Source organism: Ahaetulla prasina, chromosome 1, assembly GCF_028640845.1.
Source record: "Ahaetulla prasina isolate Xishuangbanna chromosome 1, ASM2864084v1, whole genome shotgun sequence".
NCBI classification, from domain to species: Eukaryota; Metazoa; Chordata; class Lepidosauria; order Squamata; family Colubridae; genus Ahaetulla; species Ahaetulla prasina.
The window spans coordinates 345,336,802-345,361,694 of NC_080539.1; the positions used below are offsets into that span (position 1 = coordinate 345,336,802).

General features: G+C 37.8%; 1 protein-coding gene across 1 annotated transcript in view; it reads left to right on the forward strand.

Moving 5' to 3' along the window:
• KCNH5 (potassium voltage-gated channel subfamily H member 5) overlaps positions 1-24,893 on the forward strand; it is a 249,924-nt gene that overhangs the window by 102,462 nt on the left and 122,569 nt on the right. The window contains exon 7 of the mRNA XM_058162920.1: positions 9,569-9,998. Within this exon, the coding sequence (XP_058018903.1) occupies positions 9,569-9,998 (430 nt within the window). The remainder of the gene's footprint in view (positions 1-9,568; positions 9,999-24,893) is intronic.

Sequence of the window (24,893 nt, forward strand, 5' to 3'; positions counted from 1 at the left end):
TTCCTGTAGGAAATCTCATTCTTAAATACAGCTCTGTATGCTGCCTGATTAAATTTTAACTGTGGCAGAACTAGAATAGAACAGAATAACAGAGTTGGAAGGGACCTTGGAGGTTTTCTAGTCCAACTTTCTAGTTCCTGCTCAGGCAGGAACTAAAACTTTATTTATGACATAATATCTGAACAAATACATTATTATATATGACTACAAATGTAGTTCATATATGAATATGTTTCATCAATACAATTTCATTTTAATTAAACTTACATTTAAAATACATGTATTCCATTTCTGGGCTCTGGTCATTTTCTGGAGTATGATCTCGAAAGCAAAAGACAAGTATAGTCTCAGTTCTCAAAATATTGCATATTTTGTACTTCTGACTTATATTATCTGATGAAGCTCTCCAGGTCTTTAGACTGAAATGTTTCTACTTAACCATGAGGATGCCTGGAATAAAATATACTTGGACCCAGAAGTATACCAACTATCTTTTCCTAATAGGGTCAGTAGGATCAATAGTGAAAGAGCAACATGCCTTATACAGAACTGAACACTGTCTCATTCAATTTATTGCATTTAAGGATAGTGAACATGTCTTGTTGTCAGGCAGTTGTTTTTCCTAGCTTGTTTTGGAGGGCCCAAGATTGAAACTGGTGCCTTCTTCTGTATGTAAAATGGATGCTTTGTGGAGGTGAAAGAAGGTGTATAATAGGTCCTCTAGTCCAACTCTCTGCTCATTTCACTAGACCACAATTAAACAATGGAACAGCTTGCTTCCATAAGTTGTGAGTGATCCATCACCGGAGATTTTCAATACAAGGTTGGACAGTCATTGTCCGGAATGGTATGAGGTGTCCTGCTTGAGTAGGGGGTTGGCTTAGAAGACCTCCAAGGTCCCTTCCAACCCTGTTTTCTATGTTCTGTCTCTTGCAATCTCTTCCCATAATTTCAACAGGTACACTGTTTGGGAAGTTGACAGGTGGAACTTCCTCAAAAGGAAGTTCCTTTTACTTGATATATATACCTGCTCTCTTCTTCTCTGCTTCTGATTATCCTGAGATTGGAACTCTTATTTCTTTAAGTTCTAGAGCAGAGGTTTGATAACAAAGATTCTTAGTTCAAAAGAAGCAAGTCTACTATTTTTATTTAGCTTTTTTATCACTGGATGTGCAAGAGGGCATAAACAAAGAATGGAAACATTTTTTAAAGATGTGATTATTGAGATGTGCCAGAAGTAAAGAAATGTCATTAGCCTAGGCCCACAGGTGGCATGCAGAGCCCTCTCTGCTGGCACACGCTTCATCACCCCAGGTCAGATCTCCATGGCGTTTCTTTCGTGAGCTTCTGTCTCCCTGCAAACAATGAAACAGAAGCTCATGAAGAAAAAGATCTTACCTCTTGCCGTGCTGCCGGTGTTGGGATGCCCTGCCTCTCACCAGCCAGCTGGTCTTTGGGTCTCTGCTGCGCATGTTCAAACATGTCTGTGCATGTCTGCACATGTGCATGTTTGCCATGTCTGTGCATGCACATGGATGTTTGCGCACGCACATGTTTGCACACACGGATGCCTTTTAGTTTGGACATGCATGTGCGCAGTTTGGGCACTCGGTATCTAAAAACGTTCAGCATCACTGGCCTAGGTTACTGTTTGGTAACTGCCCCTCCCCCCCAAAAAAAGTCTATGAGGAGTGAATGGAACTAGCCATTCACCTCCCCTCAAATTTATATATTTATATATAGCAGGTGTTGAATTCATGCTATTAAAATTCATGTGTTTTGTGGGAGACTTAATCCCAGGTCTAAGTGAAGTATAGTTCTGTCTTTGAAGCCGCAGGAAGAAATATTTATGATTGGTATTTTAAGGAGATCGGAGAAGAAGTAAAAAAGAAAGGAATTTTGCTCAGGAAATAAAATAGTCATTTTTCAGTGCAGCCTTCGAGGAATGCTGACAGCAAACACGCTGATTTGTAACATTTGTTTTTGTACACAACAGGGAATTGATGGGAGGATCAGTGGGGGGAATAGCATAAACCCTTGCCTGCAGAAGTTGTAAATGCTCCAGCACTGGAAATTTTTAAGAAAATGTTGGATAGCCATTTGTCTGAAATGGTGTAGGGTTTTCTGCCTGGGCAAGGGGTTGGACTAGAAGACCTCCAAGGTCCCTTCCAACTCTGATATTATTATTATTAATTATTATTATTATTACTATTATTATTATTATTTTTCCCAGGATGGTAGTCAGAATACAGCCTGAGATGTAAAGTGGGCGGCAGGGATTAATTTAAGTTTTAAAAAGCCTGTAGAAATTTGATGAATGATAGACGTGGCATCTCAGAAAGTGACTGGATGAGATAGCCCAATGTGTCGGCATTGTGAATAGAATTTTTCCTTCTATCATTGGCTCCCCTTTCTGGATCCTAACTGCCATTGGCTGAGACATAAAAAGATGAATAAAACCAGGAAAAGAAAAAGGATTGAAAGTAAAAATGTAATAATTGAAAAGGAACATGCTGAGAGGACCCTAAAGGGACAACAGGCTTAGGAAGGTGAAACAGAACATGAAATGGGAAAACAGCAAGATGAGACAGTCAGAATCTGTGTTAAACTCAAAAAAGAAGAAAGGAAATGCTTTAAGTGACAATAGCAATTGTTTACAAAGTAGTTTCAAATATATCATGAACAATTCACACATCTGCAGGTATAACACAATAGGAGAATATGTATTGCATTTAAAGATTCAATACCTTGAACAAAAGGCTTTAAAAACAGGTGGGCTCATATAAAATATGGCCATTTCTGCTCATTGCAATATGCTCTCCTTGAGTTTTACTGAATATTTTGAATATATCATTTATAGAGGAAAAAAGCCTACCCCTTGTTTATATAACATTTCTTTTGAATTTAGCTTGACTAGATTCTAGACCTAGCTTAATGATCTCATAGATAAAGCCACGTAGTTATTTTGGCAGTGAATGGAAGTTGCTATTGTCTTCACTGAGATATTTTTTCATATCCTTTTTTTTTTATTCTGACAATTTCTTATCAAAGTTCTATTTAGCTTTTGTAAATCAAGCTATAGATGTAAATATATAAACTATTAACAGATGTCAACTGATCTTTTTCACCTGTTCATACGGGTATTAGGATTCTAAGTGAGTTAAATGTCAGATAGTTCTTTTTTCAGTTACAATTCATTCTTGATCTGATTCATCATTATCTAGCTTCTATTTTAAAGCTTCTAGTGAAATAGAACCTACCACTTAATGTGGCAGCCTGTTCTTCTTGCTGATAGTTGGTATTGTCAAGACATTTCTCCTGAGGTCTAGTCTGAACTGTCTTCCTTGTATGTCTATGGAGGTTCTCAATCATCTAGGTTAATTTGTCTTGGTCAAACCCCAGGATATAGAATAGAGTAGAGTAGAGTAGAGTAGGGTAGGGTAGGATAGGGTAGAGTAGAGTAGAATAGAGTAGAGTAGAGTAGAGTAGAGTAGAGTAGAGTAGAGTAGAGTAGAATAGAATTTTTTATTGGCCAAGTGTGATTGGACACACAAGGAATTTGTCTTGGTGCATATGCTCTCAGTGTACATAAAAGGACAAGATACCTTCATCAAGGTACAGCACTTCCAACATTTAATGATAGTCATAGGGTATGAATTTAACACTTAATGATACAACACTTAATGATAGTCATAGGGTACAAATAAGCAATCAGGGTACAAATAAGCAATAAGATCTTGTGTCCAGGTCCAGATATCACTATTCCAAATGAACCATGATAAACTGTAGCAAGTTCAGGTGAGATAATATTAAGTTTGCAGATATTTCCAATTTATTAATTGTTTTGGATTAGATAGTTATTCAAACAGAGGACTTATCTATGTTAACCAGGATACATGGCATTATGTTCATAAATGGTAACATCTCCTAAAACTGAACCCTTTCAGGATAAGTCAGTGGCTTATCTCTTGTGAATAAATGCCCATCCTCCTAGGTGCTCTTTCTCAAACTCCAAACCAATACATTAAGAACACCAAGACAGCTCATGTTCATCTTAATTTTTTAGGGGGATTAATTGTTTTAAGTTGTCATGAACAATCTGGTTGCTGATCTAAGGTTTGTGTTCATACACATCTGGAAGTTGTAGAAGACTATTATGGATTAAATGGATTATTATTATTATTATTTTCCAGTCAACTCTTACTTTTTTCTGGGGTTTCTCACTACTTTGAGAGGTGGTAATTAGTCACAGAAGTGATAGAAAGTAGCCTTGAATTTCCGTTTCCTAGATTCTGATCAACCCCTTAACCATTATACTGCTCAGGTTTCTCTGCACTTTTAATAAATTGGTTTAGAATCAATTGTCTATACCAAGTCTTGTGTCTGAAAGTAAATTCTGACAGTGAATGAAGAGAATATTTATTTTTAGCTAGGATGAAATTTGGTTTTTCAAAGCAAGAACAACAACATTTTGCACCATAATTGGCTTTTATAAGCATGCATGATAAATGCAGAACCCTATATCTTGAAAAGTTCTCTGTGTATAAGGGGCAGGAATCCTCAAAGATATATACTGCTAACATTAACATAATAAGAGAAGGATTAAACAGCTCATAGCGGTTTTGGGACTAAGCTTTTTATAAGTAGCTCATCTTGAAATCAATCTCTTTTTCTCTCTCTCTCTGGATTCATTCATTTAAAATTACATTTACGCTACTTATACAATTCTCACCAACATGTGCTTCATGATGTGGCTTACATTACATGATTTTCAGTGATTATCTATCAGAAATCTTGTTAAAGGCAGAAGCCATGGATTTTCAACTATCACCCATGAGGAACAGAGTATGCATATGTCCAATATTTCTGAAGACAGTTCTCTAGTTGAAAATATCATCTATTTCAGGGGTAGACAACCACATGTGTTCCAGATGTTTTTGACCACAACTGAAGCAATCCTTTGCCATTAGCTCTATTGTTGGAAGTTCATAAGAGGTGACATGTTGAACATCTGGAATGCACAATGTTGCCTACCCCTGTTCTATTTGAATAGCTCATTAATACATAAAAATGCTGAAGGGAGTAAGTAAGGAGAGTGAGGACCTGATGTTTTCCATTAAATATTAGCACCAGGGCAGTAGATTGAGCAGGAAGAATGCAAATTATCTGATCATAGTATCAAGCCTTGGCTTTTTTTTTAAAAAAAAAATTATAATAACTTCTAAAATGTCACTTTAACCTTTAGCCTAGATAAATCTTATATAAGTTTCTGTCTATTTGTCCATTTAATTTCTTCTTTGTTTCTGTTTTTTTTTCTTTATTAATATAAGACCATCCTAATCCTAAATTCTCCTTACAACAGTGACAGCTCCTTTTATGTACATTTCCTGATGAAGTATCAGGATTCCCCATTAGACAGGATATATCCTGGTGGCTAAACCTTAATTTCATGTATTATGACAAGAGGCTTCAAAATGAGCACGATGCCATTCAGAGCCTCCACAAGAGCAAAACCTCCTCATTCCAGACTCCGTAAGGCTGTAAATTCTTCAGTCCCTGGACTGAATACAGGTGAATATTTTGTAGTTTGATAGTATAATTACTGAACATTTTGATTATACTGATTTGATAATGATGCGTGGAAAATGACAATTTAAACCTGGCAAGGAAAGAACAAATGCTTCATTGCCTCCTGTTAAATGAAATGTCTTTGGCTGCTGATTCCTTTGTTGCTTTTGTTGTTGGTGTTTTTCTCTATTGAGATAGGAATGATGCTGAATAGAACAGTGAACAAACATCTATCTATCTACACATCATCCCTGATTCACACCCCACCTCTTTAAATTGAGGACCCATAATTCCTGTTTAATACTGCAATAATACCCACTGTGCAACATATGAACCTTGAAGCTCAAATCAATAACATTCAAGCAAACTCCCCCTTCTCTCACAGGTATTGGGCTACATATGACTTGTCGCAAAAACTAATCAGCTGTCACAGGCTGGACACAAGCTTGCCTTTTTATTTGCATAGACAGGAGATGTGTTACAGCTGTCAGAAACTATTCAGAAATTTTAAAAGGAAATCGATGGAAGGTTAATTACTCTAAACTTACACTTCATAATGTTCCGAGTATTTAAGAAAGAAGAACACTTATTATATGCTGCGGTTGAAAGAATACAAGGAGAAGGAAGAAATGGGTTTGGTGTAATTCTTTATGATAATAGTGAGGATTTTTTTAAATCCTAGGAAGCAGTACTCTAACGCTACATACCATGACAGAGTATGGACAAGAAGCAACACAATACAAAAAGAGGAGAATGCATTTTATTTTTGTTGGGCTCTTGGTGTTGGTTGAGCTTGCTTTTTTCTTGCAGGTATTTCATTACCAGATGACACATGAATTAAATCATGAACCCCACAATCAACCCTGAGCTACATGGATTGCAATGGATTTTATTTTAGCAGGTTTTCTTTGTGCAGTATAATGTACTCTGAATCTACACCATATCTTTTCATATGTTTTCTCAAATAACAGCAGTAGAAATATTCCACTCATGGCAAAGTGCTTCATTTCTGTGAATGCAAAATGATTTGGTGCAAAATAGTAAGGTGGACTAAGGTGATTCCACATGCTGCCTGTTTCTGAAACCTTGTCAATCCAGGTAGCTAACAGAGTAAACAAAGATTTTTATTTTACAAGCTTGAACTTTGAATGATATTATATGTGTATCGATAGCTTGTTAGTAATTTGCAGTGCGTAGTATTGCTGGATGTAGGCATTAATGTGTTGATATGCAAGACTGTTTCTAGATTAAAGATCCTGTAAAGAGTAGCATATGCATTTTGCTTATGCTCATGCATACTGATCATATGAAAGAAAGAATAAGTTGTCGACAGTGGCATGTTAGGCTCCAACCGATGGTGATAAAGAAAGAACTAAGGATGCGTTTGGGGGGAAATTGGGTAACATAATGAATAAATGTGAATCAGGAGGGGAAAAAATACTTCATTAGGTATGATATGAATAAATGGGTGGAATGAGAAAAGAGGGTACAGAAAATTTTTTTGATCAGGCCATTTGGAGATCTAAGTGAGATCTAAATAAGAATGGTGACTTCTTTCTATGTATTTAAGGTTCTAACATAGTATGTACCAAATCCACGACAATTAAAACTACGTTTATGATAAGGTTACTATTAACCTGCTATTATTTTCCAGAGAACTAGAGAAGGTTCCTTTTGATATGATCAAAAAACTGATCACGGAAAGAAGCAACTTAGAACTAAGGAGAAATTTCCTGACAGTTAGAACAATTAATAAGTGGAACGACTTGCCTGCAGAAGTTATGAATGCTCCAACACTGGAAATTTTTAAGAAAATGTTGGATAACCATCTGACTGAGATGGTGTAAGGTTTCCTGCCTGGGCAGGGGGTTGGACTAGAAGGCCTCCAAGGTCCCTCCAACTCTGTTGTTATTATTATTATTATAATATGCTTTTTTCAGTGCAATATCCATTTATGAACTGAGATAGCTCTTGTCAGACCATTGCCCTGGCTGCAGTTCTCCTGTCTCCAAAGGTTATTATAACAACCCATTACAAGAATGTAAAGATGTTAAAGGAATTATAAATGTAGGATTGATCATAGTTTGATAGAGTCAGAAATGAACTTTTGGAAAATATGGAATGGAAGAAAGCCAAAATAAAATAAATTAATGGGGAAATAGAATGACTGCAGAAAGAGAAAGTATAAATTCTCAAAGGAAAGATAAATTTCCCAAAAGAATCAAGAGAAATGGAAAATAGAGATGAGGGTACGGAATTTACTTTGAATTGAATGAAGACAGTTGTGTTGCCAAAAGCCACAGAAAGCTATGGAGATAAAGCAATGAAATTATGAAAATGTTTCTTTGGTAGAGTAATGAATAATAAGAGGGTGAGGGAAAAAGTATATTGCAGAATGGTTGATGCAAAAAAAAAAGAATGATTAAAATTAAAATGCAGAGAATTTTTTTATAGAAAACAAAAAAAAATCAGGAGGGTGAAAAGATATAAACTAAGAGCTCCAGTATTATAACTGGAATAAAAAAAAAATTATGAAGTCATTTGGAATGAAACTGAAACTGCTGAAAGGAATATTTTAGAGATCTATTTGAGAATGCAATAGTATGTCAAAGAATGGAATTAAATGAATGCTATCAATGTTAGCATTCATAAAAGAATTAATGAAAATAAAGTTTTCCTCCTTTCCTTTTTATTTTAAGTTGTTTAAATTTTGTTTTTCTTTCTTTTCTAGAGTATACATTAAATAATGGTTTACACTTTCTTGTAAAATATATATCATTGTAATGCGGGGGTCTCCAACCTTGGCAACTTTAAGACTTGTGGACTTCAACTCCCAGAGTTCCTCAGCCAGCAGAGCTGGGAGCTCTGGGAGTTCTGGGAGTTGAAGTCCACAAGTCTTAAAATTGCCAAGGTTGGAGACCCCTGCTGTATAGTATTTATATAGTTTACATAGGTATTCATTATTAATTGATGTATTATTAGTCTAACATTTTTCAGGAAAGTCAAGTACAATGCTTTTAAAACTCAATAAATAAAACTGTATAGAAGCTGCCTAGTCAGACAATTGTTAAAAAGAAAATGAAAGAAAAACAATAAAGGAAAATCAATCATATGACAGCATTGAAAAATGATGTTGCTTCGTGTGCATATAATTGGGGAAACATTAAAATATAGATATAACTTACTCCTGCAGTGGCTGTGAAATGTATGTAATATACATTCAAAGACTACATCTGTGGCTGATATTTGCTCCCTTCTACAAGTGAAAGGAGACAAGAGTGAATGCAAGAACTATGGGGTGATTAGTCTGTGAATGTCAGATTATACTCTGATGCAGCACGGAGTCTGGATGATTGATGTATTTTAGATTTAGCTGTGTTTGACAGCAAATGTGGAGAGCACAACTACAAGATATACATAAATAAAGGAAGAAATATGGGAAATAGGTGAAATATAAAAAGCAAGAGTAAATGAGTCGAGAAAGGAGTTGGATAAAATTGACATAGGCTTCAAAATGAGAGAGATGAGAATGGATTAATGGACATGATAGATCATTTGAATAGTAGAAAATTTTGAAAATATGAAGATGAAGTTATAAATTAGAATTACTTATATTTCCCTGTTTTTTAATATTTCTTTAATTTCCTTGTTTACTATTTCATACTTCTCTAACTTTTGGATAATGCTGCTTATCCTGAAAAGAAATGACTTGACAGCAGTGGTGGGATTCAGCCAGTTCGCACCACTTTGGGAGAACCGGTTATTAATTTTTTGAACAGTTTGGCACACTGGTTGTTGGAAGAAATCAATAGGGCAGAGAACCAGTTGTTAAATTACTTGAATCCCACCACTTCTTGATGGGATATGTATGTAGAGATGATAGGTAGATATGTATTTATTTATTTAATCAAATTTGTATATTTATGTACTGTATATATATTTCCAAATCAAAGGATGTTCATTGTTTTGCAGAAAGTAAAAGTTCTGTGTTCCTTCCTAGGGTATCAGCAGCCTCTTCAGTTCCTTAAAAGTGGTGCGACTCCTGAGATTGGGTCGTGTGGCCAGGAAGTTGGACCATTATCTGGAATATGGCGCTGCAGTGTTGGTGCTCCTGGTTTGTGTCTTTGGATTAGTGGCCCACTGGCTTGCGTGCATCTGGTATAGCATTGGGGATTATGAAGTTATCGATGAGATCACAAATACCCTCAAGAATGACAGCTGGCTCTGCCAATTGGCAGAGAGTATTGGAACACCGTATCGGTACAACGCTACTGGATCAGGGCAGTGGGAAGGCGGACCCAGTAAAGATTCACTTTATATAACTTCTCTCTACTTTACCATGACAAGCCTTACGACAATAGGATTTGGAAACATAGCTCCAACCACTGATGGAGAGAAGATTTTCTCTGTGGCCATGATGATGGTTGGATGTAAGTAAATGGTTTTTGCATTTGTTTCAGTTTTATTTACATCTGCTGGCCCAGGGATTGATTTTTATATTATCACAACAAAGTCACAAAAAGGAATATATCATTATATTAGTATCAAATCAAAGAATTTCATCCACAGGGTTACTGGATGTCAGGCAAAAGGAGGATATGTCTTCCTTTTTATCCTTATGTCCTCCATCTGTCAGGCACAACCTTAAAATCAAATATTATCCAGTTTTTTCAGTGTCTTGGGGTTTTGTTTTGCTTTTTGGAAGGGGGGAAACTGTTTTTACAATAATAGTCATTCAAAATTTTGTGTATTATAATATTGTAAATTGTCTGCTTCTTCCTGACACAATAGCTTGGATTTATATTATTTAATTCATTTCCTAGTTCTAACAATTGACTTCAAGCTCCTTCAAATCCATGATTGCTATAATCTGTAGATCACATAACTGCTCATGTTATTTCTATAGTGAAATTTGAAATGTGTGTTGTCGATTCTATATTATCACTAGCATATATCCACCAGGGAACACCGGCTGGCAGTCAAATGCCATGATCCCAAATCCTTAATCTCTACCCACACTGACACCAACAGCACCAGTTAGATAGGAGTAACACAAAAATCATCAGCCACACTACCACCTGCCATGCTCATGAGTTAATCAAAGTCTGGCACTCCACAAGCAATTCCATCAACAGACACATTGGCCTTCAACCAGCCTACGAACCCCACATAATCCAAATCAACCACACAGCCAATCAGAGATAGCACCAACCTTCAACCAACCCCACCAGCCCCCCCAACCAGCACTTCACCTCCCAATGTCCTCAATGGATATAACCTTCCCATCAGAAGACCCATCACAAAACTCCCACTGATAACTCACCCCTGACCCATCACAAGAATCATTACAGACCCTCACTTGATACACCTACACCTGACTTATCACAAGATCTACTGACCAAACCAAGCCCTTATAAACAGAAGAACACTGACACCCCCAAATCTCTGCTGAAGATGTTACTTAGCCTAGTGATGAAACATTTGGAAACCAACCCACAAGCTTGGAGAATGAACCTTCACTTGAAAATAAAGATTTGTTGGAAAATTTTGCTTAGAGTATATTTCCTTACATTATACAGTATTGCAATTGAAAAGCCAGTATTTCTGATTCTTGAAAACATAATTTCATAAACATCTAGGCTCAAGTACATTTTTTTTCAATTTCTCGGTATAATTTTTGCTGCAATGTCAAAATAAAATAGTGTGTCCTTCTTTCCCCCAATTGTTCTCCTTCTTTCCAATTGTCTCTGTCCTCCTTTGCCTGTTCAGATATCTGGTAATCCAGAACATACAGGACTTTTAGTGAATATAGGGAAGCTGCTATGAAAATTTGTGATGCCTTTTCTATTGTTTGCAATTTCCTTCATAAAGTAGCAGCAAGAACTCTATTTCTTTATAAAGGTATATACATGTATGTTATATGTTATGTTTACAGACATGACAATAAAGCATTTCTATGTAATATTTACCTTCATTTTCAAGGATCACAGGTCATAATATATTTAGATGTTTTGGGTGGTGTGAGACAAACATATTTGGAAAGATAAATAACATGGTTATCTGAGAGAGGTGGAATTGATTCCGGGCTGAGTTCAAGTCCATTTGCAGTGCTCACTTTGAAACTGGTGCCTATGTACAGGTAGTCCTCAACTTACAACAAGAATTGCGCCCAATGTTTCCCTTGCTCAGTGAAACATTTGTTATGTGACTGTTGCCCCATTTTATGACATTTCTTGCCATCATTGTTAACTGAATCACGGTAATCAGTGGTGGGCTGCAACTAATGCACTTGTGCACAGCATTCAAAATACAGCAATTTGAAGCGCAGCTGCTTATCTTCTAAGGCAGCCCCTGTAAGTAACAGTGGAGGCACAGAAATCAGCTGTGCCACACGAATAAGCTGAGCCAGAAAGAAGGAAATATAGGACAGGATAGAGCAGGGGTGGGTGGGCGGGGCCAGCTGATCATTGGAACTACCGGTTCACCTGAACTGGTCTGAACCGGCAGCAGCCCACCATTGACTATAATTGTTAAGTAAGTGAATCAGACTTTCCCATTGACTTTGCTTGTCAGAAGGTTGCAAAAAGCGATCACATGACCTTGAGACACTGCAACCGTCATAAATGTGAGTCAGTTGCCAAGATCAAATTTTGATCACATGACTATGGGGTTGCTGCAACGGTCATAATTGTGTGAAAAACGGTCATAAGTCACTTTTTTCAGTGCTGTTGTAACTTTGAACGGTCACTAAATGAACTGTTGCAAGTCAAAATGCGAAAACTGTAATGCGAAAACTGATACTGAAATGCAAGACTGGGGGTCTGATTTAGTAAGAACTTGTGTAGCCCTCTTTGTGAAATCTGGATAAGTTTGGTGACATGCCTCAGAGATGAAGAAGGATGTTAAAAATAATGTGGCATTAAGGCTTTATGCAGTATAAACACACTCTGTGCATGCAAACATTTAGTGGCTGGTATTAGGTTTGTATTTATTTATTTTTAAAAAGTTGACAGTAGTGAGGTTGAAAATACTGTACTCAGGCTGCGTTTATGGAAATCAAACTGAAGTCATCAAATATTGAAAATATTGAAATAACTGCGTGGTGTTAAAAGTATTTTGTTCTCAAAAAGTGTGCAGCTTGAGCTGGGCTAAGGTATCTGTTTTAATCACCTGATAATGTTATTCTTCATCACTATGGGAGCTAGTGGCAACCTAGATGATCCCTACTTTGAACAAAATATTACTGTGGTTCCCTCAGATTTCTTGTTGATCTGCAGCACTAATCTTTCTTCAAAAGGACAGTTAGAACAAATTATATTTTTGTCTTCAGATGCACAAAGTCACAAAAAGGAATACAGTATATCATATCTGTATAATGATATATTCCTTTCAAGTAGTTGTGAATCTCCACAAGGTAATTTGTATATCTGGAAAATGCCTGGGGTGGGTGGGCGGGGCCAGCTGATCATTGGAACTACCGGTTCACCTGAACTGGTCTGAACCGGCAGCAGCCCACCATTGACTATAATTGTTAAGTAAGTGAATCAGACTTTCCCATTGACTTTGCTTGTCAGAAGGTTGCAAAAAGCGATCACATGACCTTGAGACACTGCAACCGTCATAAATGTGAGTCAGTTGCCAAGATCAAATTTTGATCACATGACTATGGGGTTGCTGCAACGGTCATAATTGTGTGAAAAACGGTCATAAGTCACTTTTTTCAGTGCTGTTGTAACTTTGAACGGTCACTAAATGAACTGTTGCAAGTCAAGGACTACCTGTAATGCGAAAACTGATACTGAAATGCAAGACTGGGGGTCTGATTTAGTAAGAACTTGTGTAGCCCTCTTTGTGAAATCTGGATAAGTTTGGTGACATGCCTCAGAGATGAAGAAGGATGTTAAAAATAATGTGGCATTAAGGCTTTATGCAGTATAAACACACTCTGTGCATGCAAACATTTAGTGGCTGGTATTAGGTTTGTATTTATTTATTTTTAAAAAGTTGACAGTAGTGAGGTTGAAAATACTGTACTCAGGCTGCGTTTATGGAAATCAAACTGAAGTCATCAAATATTGAAAATATTGAAATAACTGCGTGGTGTTAAAAGTATTTTGTTCTCAAAAAGTGTGCAGCTTGAGCTGGGCTAAGGTATCTGTTTTAATCACCTGATAATGTTATTCTTCATCACTATGGGAGCTAGTGGCAACCTAGATGATCCCTACTTTGAACAAAATATTACTGTGGTTCCCTCAGATTTCTTGTTGATCTGCAGCACTAATCTTTCTTCAAAAGGACAGTTAGAACAAATTATATTTTTGTCTTCAGATGCACAAAGTCACAAAAAGGAATACAGTATATCATATCTGTATAATGATATATTCCTTTCAAGTAGTTGTGAATCTCCACAAGGTAATTTGTATATCTGGAAAATGCCTGGGGTGGGGTGGGGTTACATAAAAATGCTAGTTGTGCAGTCAGAGGCAAAATAATTGGGGTTAAAATTGGTAACAGGAGGTGGTTTATATTTGACCAGGGCAGATTGTGATCCACCAACCCAAATTCCAGACAATCTATAGCCTAGCTGAAGAAACTGAAGCCCATGGAGATCCACTTCTGTATGGAATCCTGATGGTTCACTTGAGTATGATCTAGATCAGGGGTCTCCAACCTTAGTAACTTTAAGGTTTGTGGACTTCAACTCCCAGAGTTCCTCAGCCAGCAAAGCTGGCTGAGGAACTCTGAGAGTTGAAGTCCACAAACCTTAAAGTTACTAAGGTTGGAGACCCCTGATCTAGATGAGAGATAAAGGACCTGGAAGAACTGAAATAATGAAGGGACACAAGATCCGCAAGTCCCACTGAGATGTTCCACAATTTTCTGCATCTCTAACACCTGGCCCATTGCAGATAAAACACAGCAATGGGGAAAGTCTGTAGAGATTCTCCAGGTCATGGTTGTCCCAAAGGTGCTTTTTCAGGAAGCAACTGGAAATCCATTTGTTTCCTGAAAAAGCACCTTTGGGACAGCAGTGTCAAGTTTGTCCAACTGGGAAAACACTGGCAGGGGATTTTATTTTAACAGAATAACAGAATTGGAAGGGATGTTGCAAGGTCTTCTAATCCAACCCCCTGCTTAAGCAGGAAATGCTATACCAGGGGTCTGCAAATTTTGCTGGCTGAGGAACTCTGGGAGTTGAAGTCCACAAGTCTTAAAAGAGCCAAGTTTGCAGACCCCTGCGCTATACCGTTGCAGACAAATGGTTGTCCATTTTCTGGCAGCACTGAGAATTTCAAAGTGTCTTAGTTCTCTTCTGCTTCATAGGAAACAAATTTTGTCCATTCAGCCAGCCAGTTTGTCCTGTCTGCTATTACCAACCTCCTGTTTCAATTCTCTTACTCTCTGATGCAGTCTCCTGGATTAAGTTGAACATCAGGTATGGACAGTAGTGGGATTCAAATCCCATCACTACCGGTTTGCTCATGTGCTTGTGTGCGCATGCGCAGAAGCATCTGCACATGTACAGAGACATCTGAGTGGGTTGGTGGAGCCTCCCGTTGCTGCTTTTACTGGTTCACCCAATCTAGGGCAAACCAATAGCAACCCATCACTGGGTATGGAAGCGTAAGGTCCACCCACACAAATATTCTCTTCATACAAGTACCATTATGTTGTGAATCTCATCCCACATACAAAACCTTTGATATCAGCCCATTTAAGCTCAGCTCTTTTGATGTTCACTACTTATTGGCAGGTTGATTGCTGGAAAAACCTCCTTGTCTTCTATTTCCTCCTCTTGCCTTTCTTCTGGTGATGTTGCTATATAAATATTTTGTAATGCAGGGCTGGAACTATTGTCCTGTTTGCAGCCCTTCCTTTGCATTTGGCTTTTCTCTGGTTGAGATCTCAGCTGTGTGGGGAATTAAATTCCACACTGCACAGGGTGCATGTATTTGGGCCACTGAATCTCTTCTGAAAACCCAGTGATGAATAAGCCAGCTAAAGACATCTGTTGCCATATAATAAATTGTGCCAAATGCTGATGTAAACATGCCATGCTCGAAGCTTGTAAACAAAATTGCGCTGAGAAAAACCTGGTCCCACAATAATTGATTAAACAGCATTTGTAAAATGGAATAAAGCACGTATTCTCTTTCTCGCGTCTCTTCTGCCTTAGCCTTTGGGAGGAATTCAAAGAAGAGGGTATGGCTAGGTCAGATGAAAGGACAAAAACCCTGTTTTGTTTTGTTTTGTTTTGTTTTGTTTTGTTTTGTTTTGTTTTGTTTTGTTTTGTTTTGTTTTGTTTTGTTTTGTTTTGTTTTGTTTTATCTTGTCTTGTCATGGGGAAGATTGCTATCTGAAAAAGTTACATGTGAAGTGGAAAGAGGTTTGGCCATATTGATGGGGTTATAGAACTTGTAGACTAACCCATTTAGATAGTAACAGATGAAGACTGTTTCTTTATGCCACTGTAGTTATAATTACCAATTTATGCAATCTTATTAATATACACCATATGCTATGGAATTTCATGAAACCAAATCACCCCAGAGTTTTCCCTCGGGTTTTTAGGTAAGAATGATGGCATGGATCCAGTGGGTCTCTTCTGTGAACAGAAGGCTTTTTCATTTACAGGAGGGACCAAATTCTAGCCAAAATTCCTGTTGGGGGAAAGAGGGGGGAAGTCTCCTGTGTTACCTCTTACATAATTCCAGACAGTCAGCATTCCCTTTAAATAACATTCAAGGAAATTGCAGAGGGAGGAAAAAGCTTCCCGGTCTGCACCAAAAGCATCTTAGGAATGGATTTGTATTAACAGGAATCCTGAACTAAACCCATTGCTAAAACATGATGGTGTCTAAGCTTTGGAAAATATTCTAAATGGAAATGTCCCAGAGTTTTAAGTATTATTGTTCCAAAGGTGCTTTATTTTTCTTTTTTTTTTTTTTTTTTTTTTTTTTATTCAAAAAGTTTTTATTAGTCAAAAAAGGTTTATACAAATACATATCAGGTATGGTAAATTTTCATTTTTCTTATCTAAAATAAGAATTTTACTCAAATTTTTTAACACATACAACAGCCATAAGGCAAGCAGGTGACACGAAGTAGCTAAGTTTGCAAATTTTAAATACGTAATAAAGAAGAGTCAAGAATAATCAGAATATCGTACAAAAGAGAATAAGGAAAACCAACACAATCCCAAATATCTTTATCACTTCCTAGTTTTGGATCTCAGAACTCTGGGTTCAGCCTGACCCAACTCCAGGGCCGCAACAGCGGCAGCCGCTTCAGCCCCATGATCTATAACCTCCTTCTTCAATTCCTGGATCATCTGATTCCAGGAAGGCTTTGTGTTCCTCCACATAGGCCGTAGCCTCCACAATTGTACTGATTTTTTCGTAATGCCCTCCCGGAAAATCATCAATCCTCTGGCATCAGCCATCTGAAGCCCACTCCTTCTGGTACAATTTGCTTGACAAAAATAATATTTCTTTCTTTTTCACGTACCTGTCTGGGAATCTGCCTCAGAATGGCTATCTCCTGCCCCTGTAAATCAGTGCCCCACTCCTATGTTTTCTAAGAATTTCATCTCTCGTCTCTCTTCTCACAAATTTGACATGAACCTCTCTGGGAACTGCATGCGTGCGTGCATATTGCAATTAACTCTATAAACTCGATCCACATCCCAATTCATGAAATCAACACCTCTCCCAAGAAATTCTCCCAACAATTTAGTCACAACATCTCTCAAGTCTTCTTGGTCCACTTCTTCCAAATTTTGAAACCTAAGGAAATAAGACATTTTATCCATCTGTAGTCCAAGCACAGCATTGCCTGTCGTCTCCTCTCTTTTCTGCACTGCCCGCATATCACCCTCCAGACCTTCCACTTTCTGCTTGTTTTCTGCTGAGACTTGTTGAGTATCCTTTAAATCCTTTTGGATAGTCACAATTTCTGCTCTTATTTCCGCTTGGCCTCCGACTTTTGCAAATCATCCAATTTCTTGTCCATATTAGATAACTTTTCCAGAATTCTCTCCATCTCTCCAGCAGTTGGTCTCTGACCTTTTGCCATTTGAAAAAAAAATACAAAATCCTCAGGCAAGCACAGTATCCTTGTAATTTCCTCCGGATCCACCAGGGGCACTCACAGGAGCAACGAGTCCAGAGTACAGTTAGTCAACCAGGAAGTCAAGGGAAGTGATGTCATCAAAATTCTCATAGTGAAGGCGGAAGCTGGACGCCACCACTGTTCCCCAGAAGGAGGGGCCTCAAACCTTCCCTCCTAAATTTCTCCATCACCTCTTCTCCAGAGCTCCACAAAACCGTAATCTTCTTATTTTAAGTTCTCCTCTCCAGAATAACTCGTGCTCCTTCCAACCGCAGGGAGAGAAAACCCCCGCACCGGAGCACTCCACCACGCCACCGATATTCCTTCCTTCTCCTCCTCAATTCTTCTCCGTGCCCTGTTCACCACCAGGCTGCTGCAGTTATAAATCCAATGCCCCGGTATCACCGGGCACAGCGGCCCAGGCGACGACCAAAATAATGGCCGCGGCCTGTGGCCTCCGAACCCCGCCAAGCCTAGGACGCGCCAGCATCGGTCCCCACAGGGGGGACGACTTCCGGTATCCAGCGGCAACGGACGTCTGGAAGGTTTCTCCTGCCTCCAGCGTCCGAATCCGGCCGCCGCCGAGGCCCTCAGGGGCCAGGTGTTCCGAAAAGGACACCTGCCGTACGGACGGCTCGCCAGGGGTCTCCCAGCCGATACAAAGGTGCTTTATTTTTCAAGAGGCAACTTTCTGGTTTTTCTTTGAAAACATTTCACTTCTCATCCAAGAAGCTTCTTCAGCACTGACTGGATGGTGGGGAATGGAAGGATCCAGTCAGCTAAAGAAGCTTCTTGGATGAGAAACAAAACGCCTTCAAAGTAAAGCCAGAAAGTTCAGTTGCATCTTGAAGGAGGAGGAGGAGGAGGAGGAGGAGGAGGAGAAGGAGAAGAAGAAGAAGAAGAAGAAGAAGAAGAAGAAGAAGAAGAAGAAGAAGAAGAAGAAGAAGAAGAAGAAGAAGAAGAAGAAGAAGAAGAAGAAGAAGAAGAAGAAGAAGAAGAAGAAAGCACCTTTAGGACAACCACGACCTGGATGACTGAGAATCTCCATAGACATTTAAGTGTTATTGTTTAAAAAAAGACAATTTATTAACATAAATGAATGTGAGCTTTAATATCATGTTCAGTCCCCTTGGTGTCTGCTACTTAGAAGAGGCAATTTGCAAAGTTTCACAATAAATAGAACAGAGAAGAAATATTCATTCTTTTTAATGTATGCAGGTCAAGCTGCTGTTAAAAGTACAGCTATTGAAACTAAATTGGCAGCATCAACTTAGATGCCCTAAGCTAGCCTTCACCAACTTAGTATCTTTTCTGGCTGGGAATTCTGGGAGTTTTAGCCCCAAATCTGAAGGGTATCTGTGCATGTTTTGTTGTCTAAATAAAGCAAGGAAGCATAGCTTTAAAGGGTATTTTCAACTTCCCTATTACAAGCTGCTCCTTCACCAAAATTCTTGTATTTTTACAGCACTTGCAGCATTGCAGCAATTCCTTAATACAGTCAGAATAAAATATACCGTATATACTTGAATATAAGCCGATCCGAGTATAAGCCGAGGTCCCCAATTTTACCCCAAAAAACTGGGGTAAACTGGGGACTCGAGTATAAGCCGAGGGAGGGAAATGAGGCAGCTACCGGTCAGGGAAAGCCTCCCTCCCTCAGCCGAGAAGGCTGGCGGCTCCCCCGCCCCGCCCTCTCACTGCACCGGCAGGGCTTCCCCGCGCTAATGCAAAAGCCCGCCAAGTTTGCACCATCCGGTATAATGTGAAAAAAAGAAAAAAAAAAAACTCGAGTATAAGCCGTATATACTCGAGTATAAGCCGAGGGGACGTTTTTCAGCACAAAAAACGTGCTGAAAAACTCGGCTTATACTCGAGTATATACGGTAGTAAAGACACTTCAGGATATAAGCTTGCATTTTTAATCAAGTCCTCTCCAAATATGAATATATGAACCCCAGAAAGTTTTCTCCCATCCCAAATCTTCAAAGTGTCCTAAAGTTTATTTTCTTTTATTTTTTCCCCTGCATAACTTCCTTTGATTATGGAATATAAACATCCACTTAGAGTTTTACAGTTTGGGTGACTTTCTGGACATCTGAATTTGTTTTCAACACACATACACATACAGATACATGCATTTGGCCTTTCCCTCTCCCTCTCTCACCAACATTAGAAGCTTTTGAAATTGGGGGAATAAAGCATTCATTATGGCTTCTTCCTCAAACATACACACTTTGTAGTGCCTTTCCTTTTTATGATCATTGTGAAAATGTATGTATCATTTTTATCTCAGAGCAACATTAGGAGATGCAGTTATTTGAAGAAAAGATTGTTGTTTGTTGGTTATTTTAGTTATATACCATTCTGTCACTAATGAGAGCTTCTCCACCAGAGACAAACTCCTTGTGAGTTTTATCACACAGCCAAATAATTCTATTCTATTCTATTCTATTCTATTCTATTCTATTCTATTCTATTCTATTCTATTCTATTCTATTCTATTCTATAGTGGCTAACTTCATGCATACACAATTTTCTAGGTAATTCTTCAATAGCGATTGATTGATTAATTGATTGATCAAATTTGTACAGCCACCTATTATGGAAAGTGAGATGCTATATCATGCGTGTTGAAATGGCCATCTATGTGATGTTACAGTGTTTGGATTATCCATTTTACTAAAAAAAATAGTATTCTATGACTAAACCATTGAATGTATGATGAAAGGTTTTGTGCTGCATTTTCTTTCCTCTCTCAATTATCCTGTCTTTCAGTCAAAGAAAGTGGGTAACATTATTCCTCCACTTTCAAGAAACCAAAACCCTAGCTGGAACCAATATCATGTATTTACCTATATAATCTATGGACTGATATACATCTATATAACTTAGTAGAATTCTATGAATTCTAGGAGATAATGTCCACACATATTAAAGTTGCTTAGATTGAGAAACCAAAGGGTTTAGCTTAAATCAATGTGGCAATACATTAGTTTTGGGTGCCAATGTATCCATGCAGACCTCATGTGCCACCTGCCAGGCACTCTACTGAAAGCTGACTTTCAATTTTCAGAATCTTTTAATTAACAAAAAGGAAAAGGACATGTTACAAAGCCAGTGCCAGTTCTAGCATCATCTTCAATTACAAGAATGTCCCTGGGACTGAAAAGAGAACGCTGCCATTCTTAGAAAAGAGATGGTAAATGGCTACAGTCCAGTGTTGTGTTTGAAAGGGTGCCCACAGGAACAAAGACAAAGAGAAGCTGAAAAGATAGCATGCATTCTGAGGGTAGGGTTTGGTGTATGATGGCAGAAATTAGAGGATTAGCTAAATTGTCTATGGCACCATTTTTGAGAGACGATCTGTATTAATCCCCAGGGATGAATCCATAGGTTAAAGACAAGAAGGCTGCTTGGATCTGACCAAAACTCAGTGACACAACCACAGCCTTCTGTTACTTCCAATCCTGATATCCAGACAAATTATCTTGAAGTCTGTTCTTGACTCCCCACCAGCAAGACTGCCATTGCCACTGTGATAGAACAGCATATAGAAATCTAAGTAATATTACAATTCAAGGCTGGGAACCTTGGATCTTCTTGCATGGAAACCAATTAGACCTACCTGATCTTGGATAGAGTGTTCCGGTTGTTTCCATTGAGAGCAATGGCTCCTTGTTTTTTCTCCTAGGCTGTCTGGCTTTGGTTCTCCCTCTCTCCTCCATTCATAAAACTTGTCCAGTTTGCATTAATTACTGGGCCTGTTTCTTAGCATTTATGGAATTGTTTTGGTTGTTTTGAAATTAAATTTATTCTGACTATAGTCATTATTTCCCCTCTGTAAGTATATCTGTGGGTAAGACTTTGGCTTAATGAACCATGCCCTTGTTTTTTATACTTTGGGTCAAACACCCTTTCTGGACAGTGAAAATTATCAAAATGATGGTTTCAGTCATCTGGGACAGGATGATTGAAGTTCCACTCCTTTTTATGAGCCTGCAGGTTAAAAAGGGATAGAGCTTTGATTGCCTAGTTGTGCCCACTATTTTGAGAATGATAATTATTTCTGTGGATGCTTTTGTTATGTGGAGTGGGGAAAGTAAGTGGTAAAATAAGAAAAATCACACAAAAACAAAACAAGTTTGGCAACTGCTAAGGAGAAATTCCCTGACAGAACAATTAATCAGTGGAACAACACTGGAAGTTTTTAAAGAAGAGATTGGACAACCATTTCAGACAATTTGTCTGAAATTGTATAGGATTTCCTGCCTGAGCAGGGGGTTGAACTAGAAGACCTCCAAGGCCCCTCCCAACTCTGTTCTTCTAATTCTAATATAAATATGTAGATGTGGAATTTGCATTGTTATGTCTCCGCATGACTGTCATCATTTTCATCTGGGTTTGTTGCAGATATTTTTGGTGGCATTCATGCTACCCTTCCAAAATTTCACATCAATGACTTGTCCTCAAATCTTCCCTTTTGTGAAAAACATGAGGTCAGGGAATCGTCAAAAGAAAATTCTAAGACATGCCTATTGACTGACATTTCAAAATGGTGTTATAAATTCGAAAAAATTGAATTGCTCTAAAAATTTGGGACAGCTATGGCGTATATTGCTCATAAAAGATTGAAGAATGCACACACTTCATACTGTATATAATTTCCAGTCTGGTAATTTCTAAATTTTTAAAAAGTTCCATGTTATTATGCAGCTGGCTAAGTGCCTTCTGTGATACAAGGAATGTCAAAAGCATTATTGGCTCGTGGTGTGAGAAGCTTGATTAGCTGGGGAGAAGAAACAGCACAAGCAATTAGCACTGCATTCAAAAAAATGGCAGCATCACCTGAGGGAAGGTCTTTCTTGACCTGCTTTTAGTATAACCAAGATTCTTGCGGTGATGTTGTGGTGTCAGAAATGGCTCCTTTTCCTATGGTAAGAGTACTTTTGTAATGGGCTGGGAGCAAATGGGGCTGAAATTGATCATTACTATATTACTATATTGCCAAACATTTTCAGACTTTGGGCAACTTACAACAAATAGCCATACCATTAGTAAATGCAGGGTAAGATAGAAGATAAACAAAGATAGAAAACATATAAGTAAAAATTACACAAGAAGGACCAATGTTGAAGTAGTCCTTGAAAGCCTTCCAAAAGTCTTTGGCTTTCACTAGACTGCCAAAGGCCTTTGTCAAGGGAGCCATGTTGGCACTTTCTGGCCTTAGTCCTTTTTCAATTCACAGACTTGATGGCACCATGTCCCGCTGTTCCTTGGAAGATTGTCTCAGCCACTTCCAATGGTGATGGCCATATTAGGCTCTTCATGCTATTTTGAGACAGTAAGTGTCAGTGTAATGATGGTATCCAGTAATTGTAAGAAGTAGAAATCTCACTGAGATCACAAATCTTGCAAGATATTGTTAATCACACCAAAGGTCTTTTGACAGCTCTTATGTGCACTGTACAATGAAATCTCAAGAGATTGGGCAAGCTTATTTGGAGCATTTAAAAAATAATAATTTATTTCAAATGTTGGGCTCTGTGGATGCCTTTTAGCAGTACCATATTTGGTGATTTGTATTACCTTGAATTTCAGTCACTGTCAGTCACAAGATTTATGCTCATTTCCCCCCCCCTGGTGAATCACAAATAGGAACTTTGCATGTGGCCGTTGGATGGCATAAGAATTGCCTAGAACCAGAGGTAAAAGCTTCTGAATCTATATATCACCAACCTTGCAGAATCCAGTTTGAGTTCTAGACACTACTCTTCACTCTGGAGAACTTTCAACATCTGTCTTCCACCTCTTCTATTTTTGAGTCCCCGTAGCCCTGAGTCTCAGTTTTTTTTTTCTTTGATAAATCTTATTTCTTTGTTTGCATATCAAATTTCTATCCTGCCCATCTCAGCTAAGTGACTCTGGGTGATTTACAATAAAAAACATATGGTAGTATAAAAAGCATGGTTTAAAACAAAGATAAAAACAGAATTAAAAATTAAAATTAAAAAGAGAGTTTAGAATGATGTTTAAAAAGTTAGGATGTTACAAAGTTTTAAAATGTGTTTAAAAGTTTAAAAATATGAGCACATTCTGGACTTCAATATTATTTAACCAGAATGGCTAGAAGTAATGAGAGATATAGTTCACTTATATCTGATGGCCACAAAAACTTGAAAATAAAATGGATCCATTAATTTTGCATATCCCTACCCAAAAGAATGTGTACTATTTTACAAATCCTTCTAAAAAACCTTGGTCAGAGAAAAGAGCAGCCCTATATCAGTGAATGGCTGAACTTGGCTCTTTAGCACGGCTTCTAATAGGCAGACTAATTTAATTTTATGTTTTCCTTATTCATCATTGTGATTGCATAAGAGTGGCATTTGATAATCTGGGTCAGGGCCAAACATAGGTGTTATAACATCTATCATAATAAAAGCTTCCTCTAGGAACGTACTTCAGCCACAAGTCAGAAATTAAGAGTTAATGCTACCAAATATAATGCAATACATAGGGAATTGTCAAGAGCCATAAGTCTGCTTAGGATGATGGAAACTGTGGGAGGATTCCAAGAATCCTATCTTAGGGACTGGATGCTTCAGTTTAGGGTTAAGTCGGGATAATGACAGAGGCTAAAACATTGCATTATGCCTGGTTCTCATTTTTCGTTCTTTTAATTAATATTTTTAAAAATTAAAGTCAGACCAGAGAATTGACAGGTGTCAAAGGAGTTGATTATAGGCTTCTGGTATGGTCAAGTTCTTGTTACCTACTCTTCCTCAATGTGGTTTGGAATCAGTCTGTTTATTGATTCCAATACATCAATAAATCAATCTATTGGAATATCTAGGAAGAAATTTATAATCCCCCACTTTCAAGTGGTTAGGTGAGGCTGAAGTTAGAAAATACCAATTTCTGTAGCAGTGCCAATACTTTGTACTATCTTTTCAATAGAGATCAGATTATGTTTATTTGGAAAATTCAAAAACTAAATTATTTTGGCTGGGTTTTTCTTAAGTTTATACTTGATTTCATTTTATTTTCATTGTTCCTTCTATTTTTAAAATGGTTTTTCACTTGGGTTTTTAAAAATCTTTTTATGTAACTGAGACTGGCAGTGGGATAAGGATACTTTAATTCTTATTTTATATGCATGTAGCTTATCATTTGTTTGTCAAATAAATAAAAATAAGCAAGATATTATGAGCTGC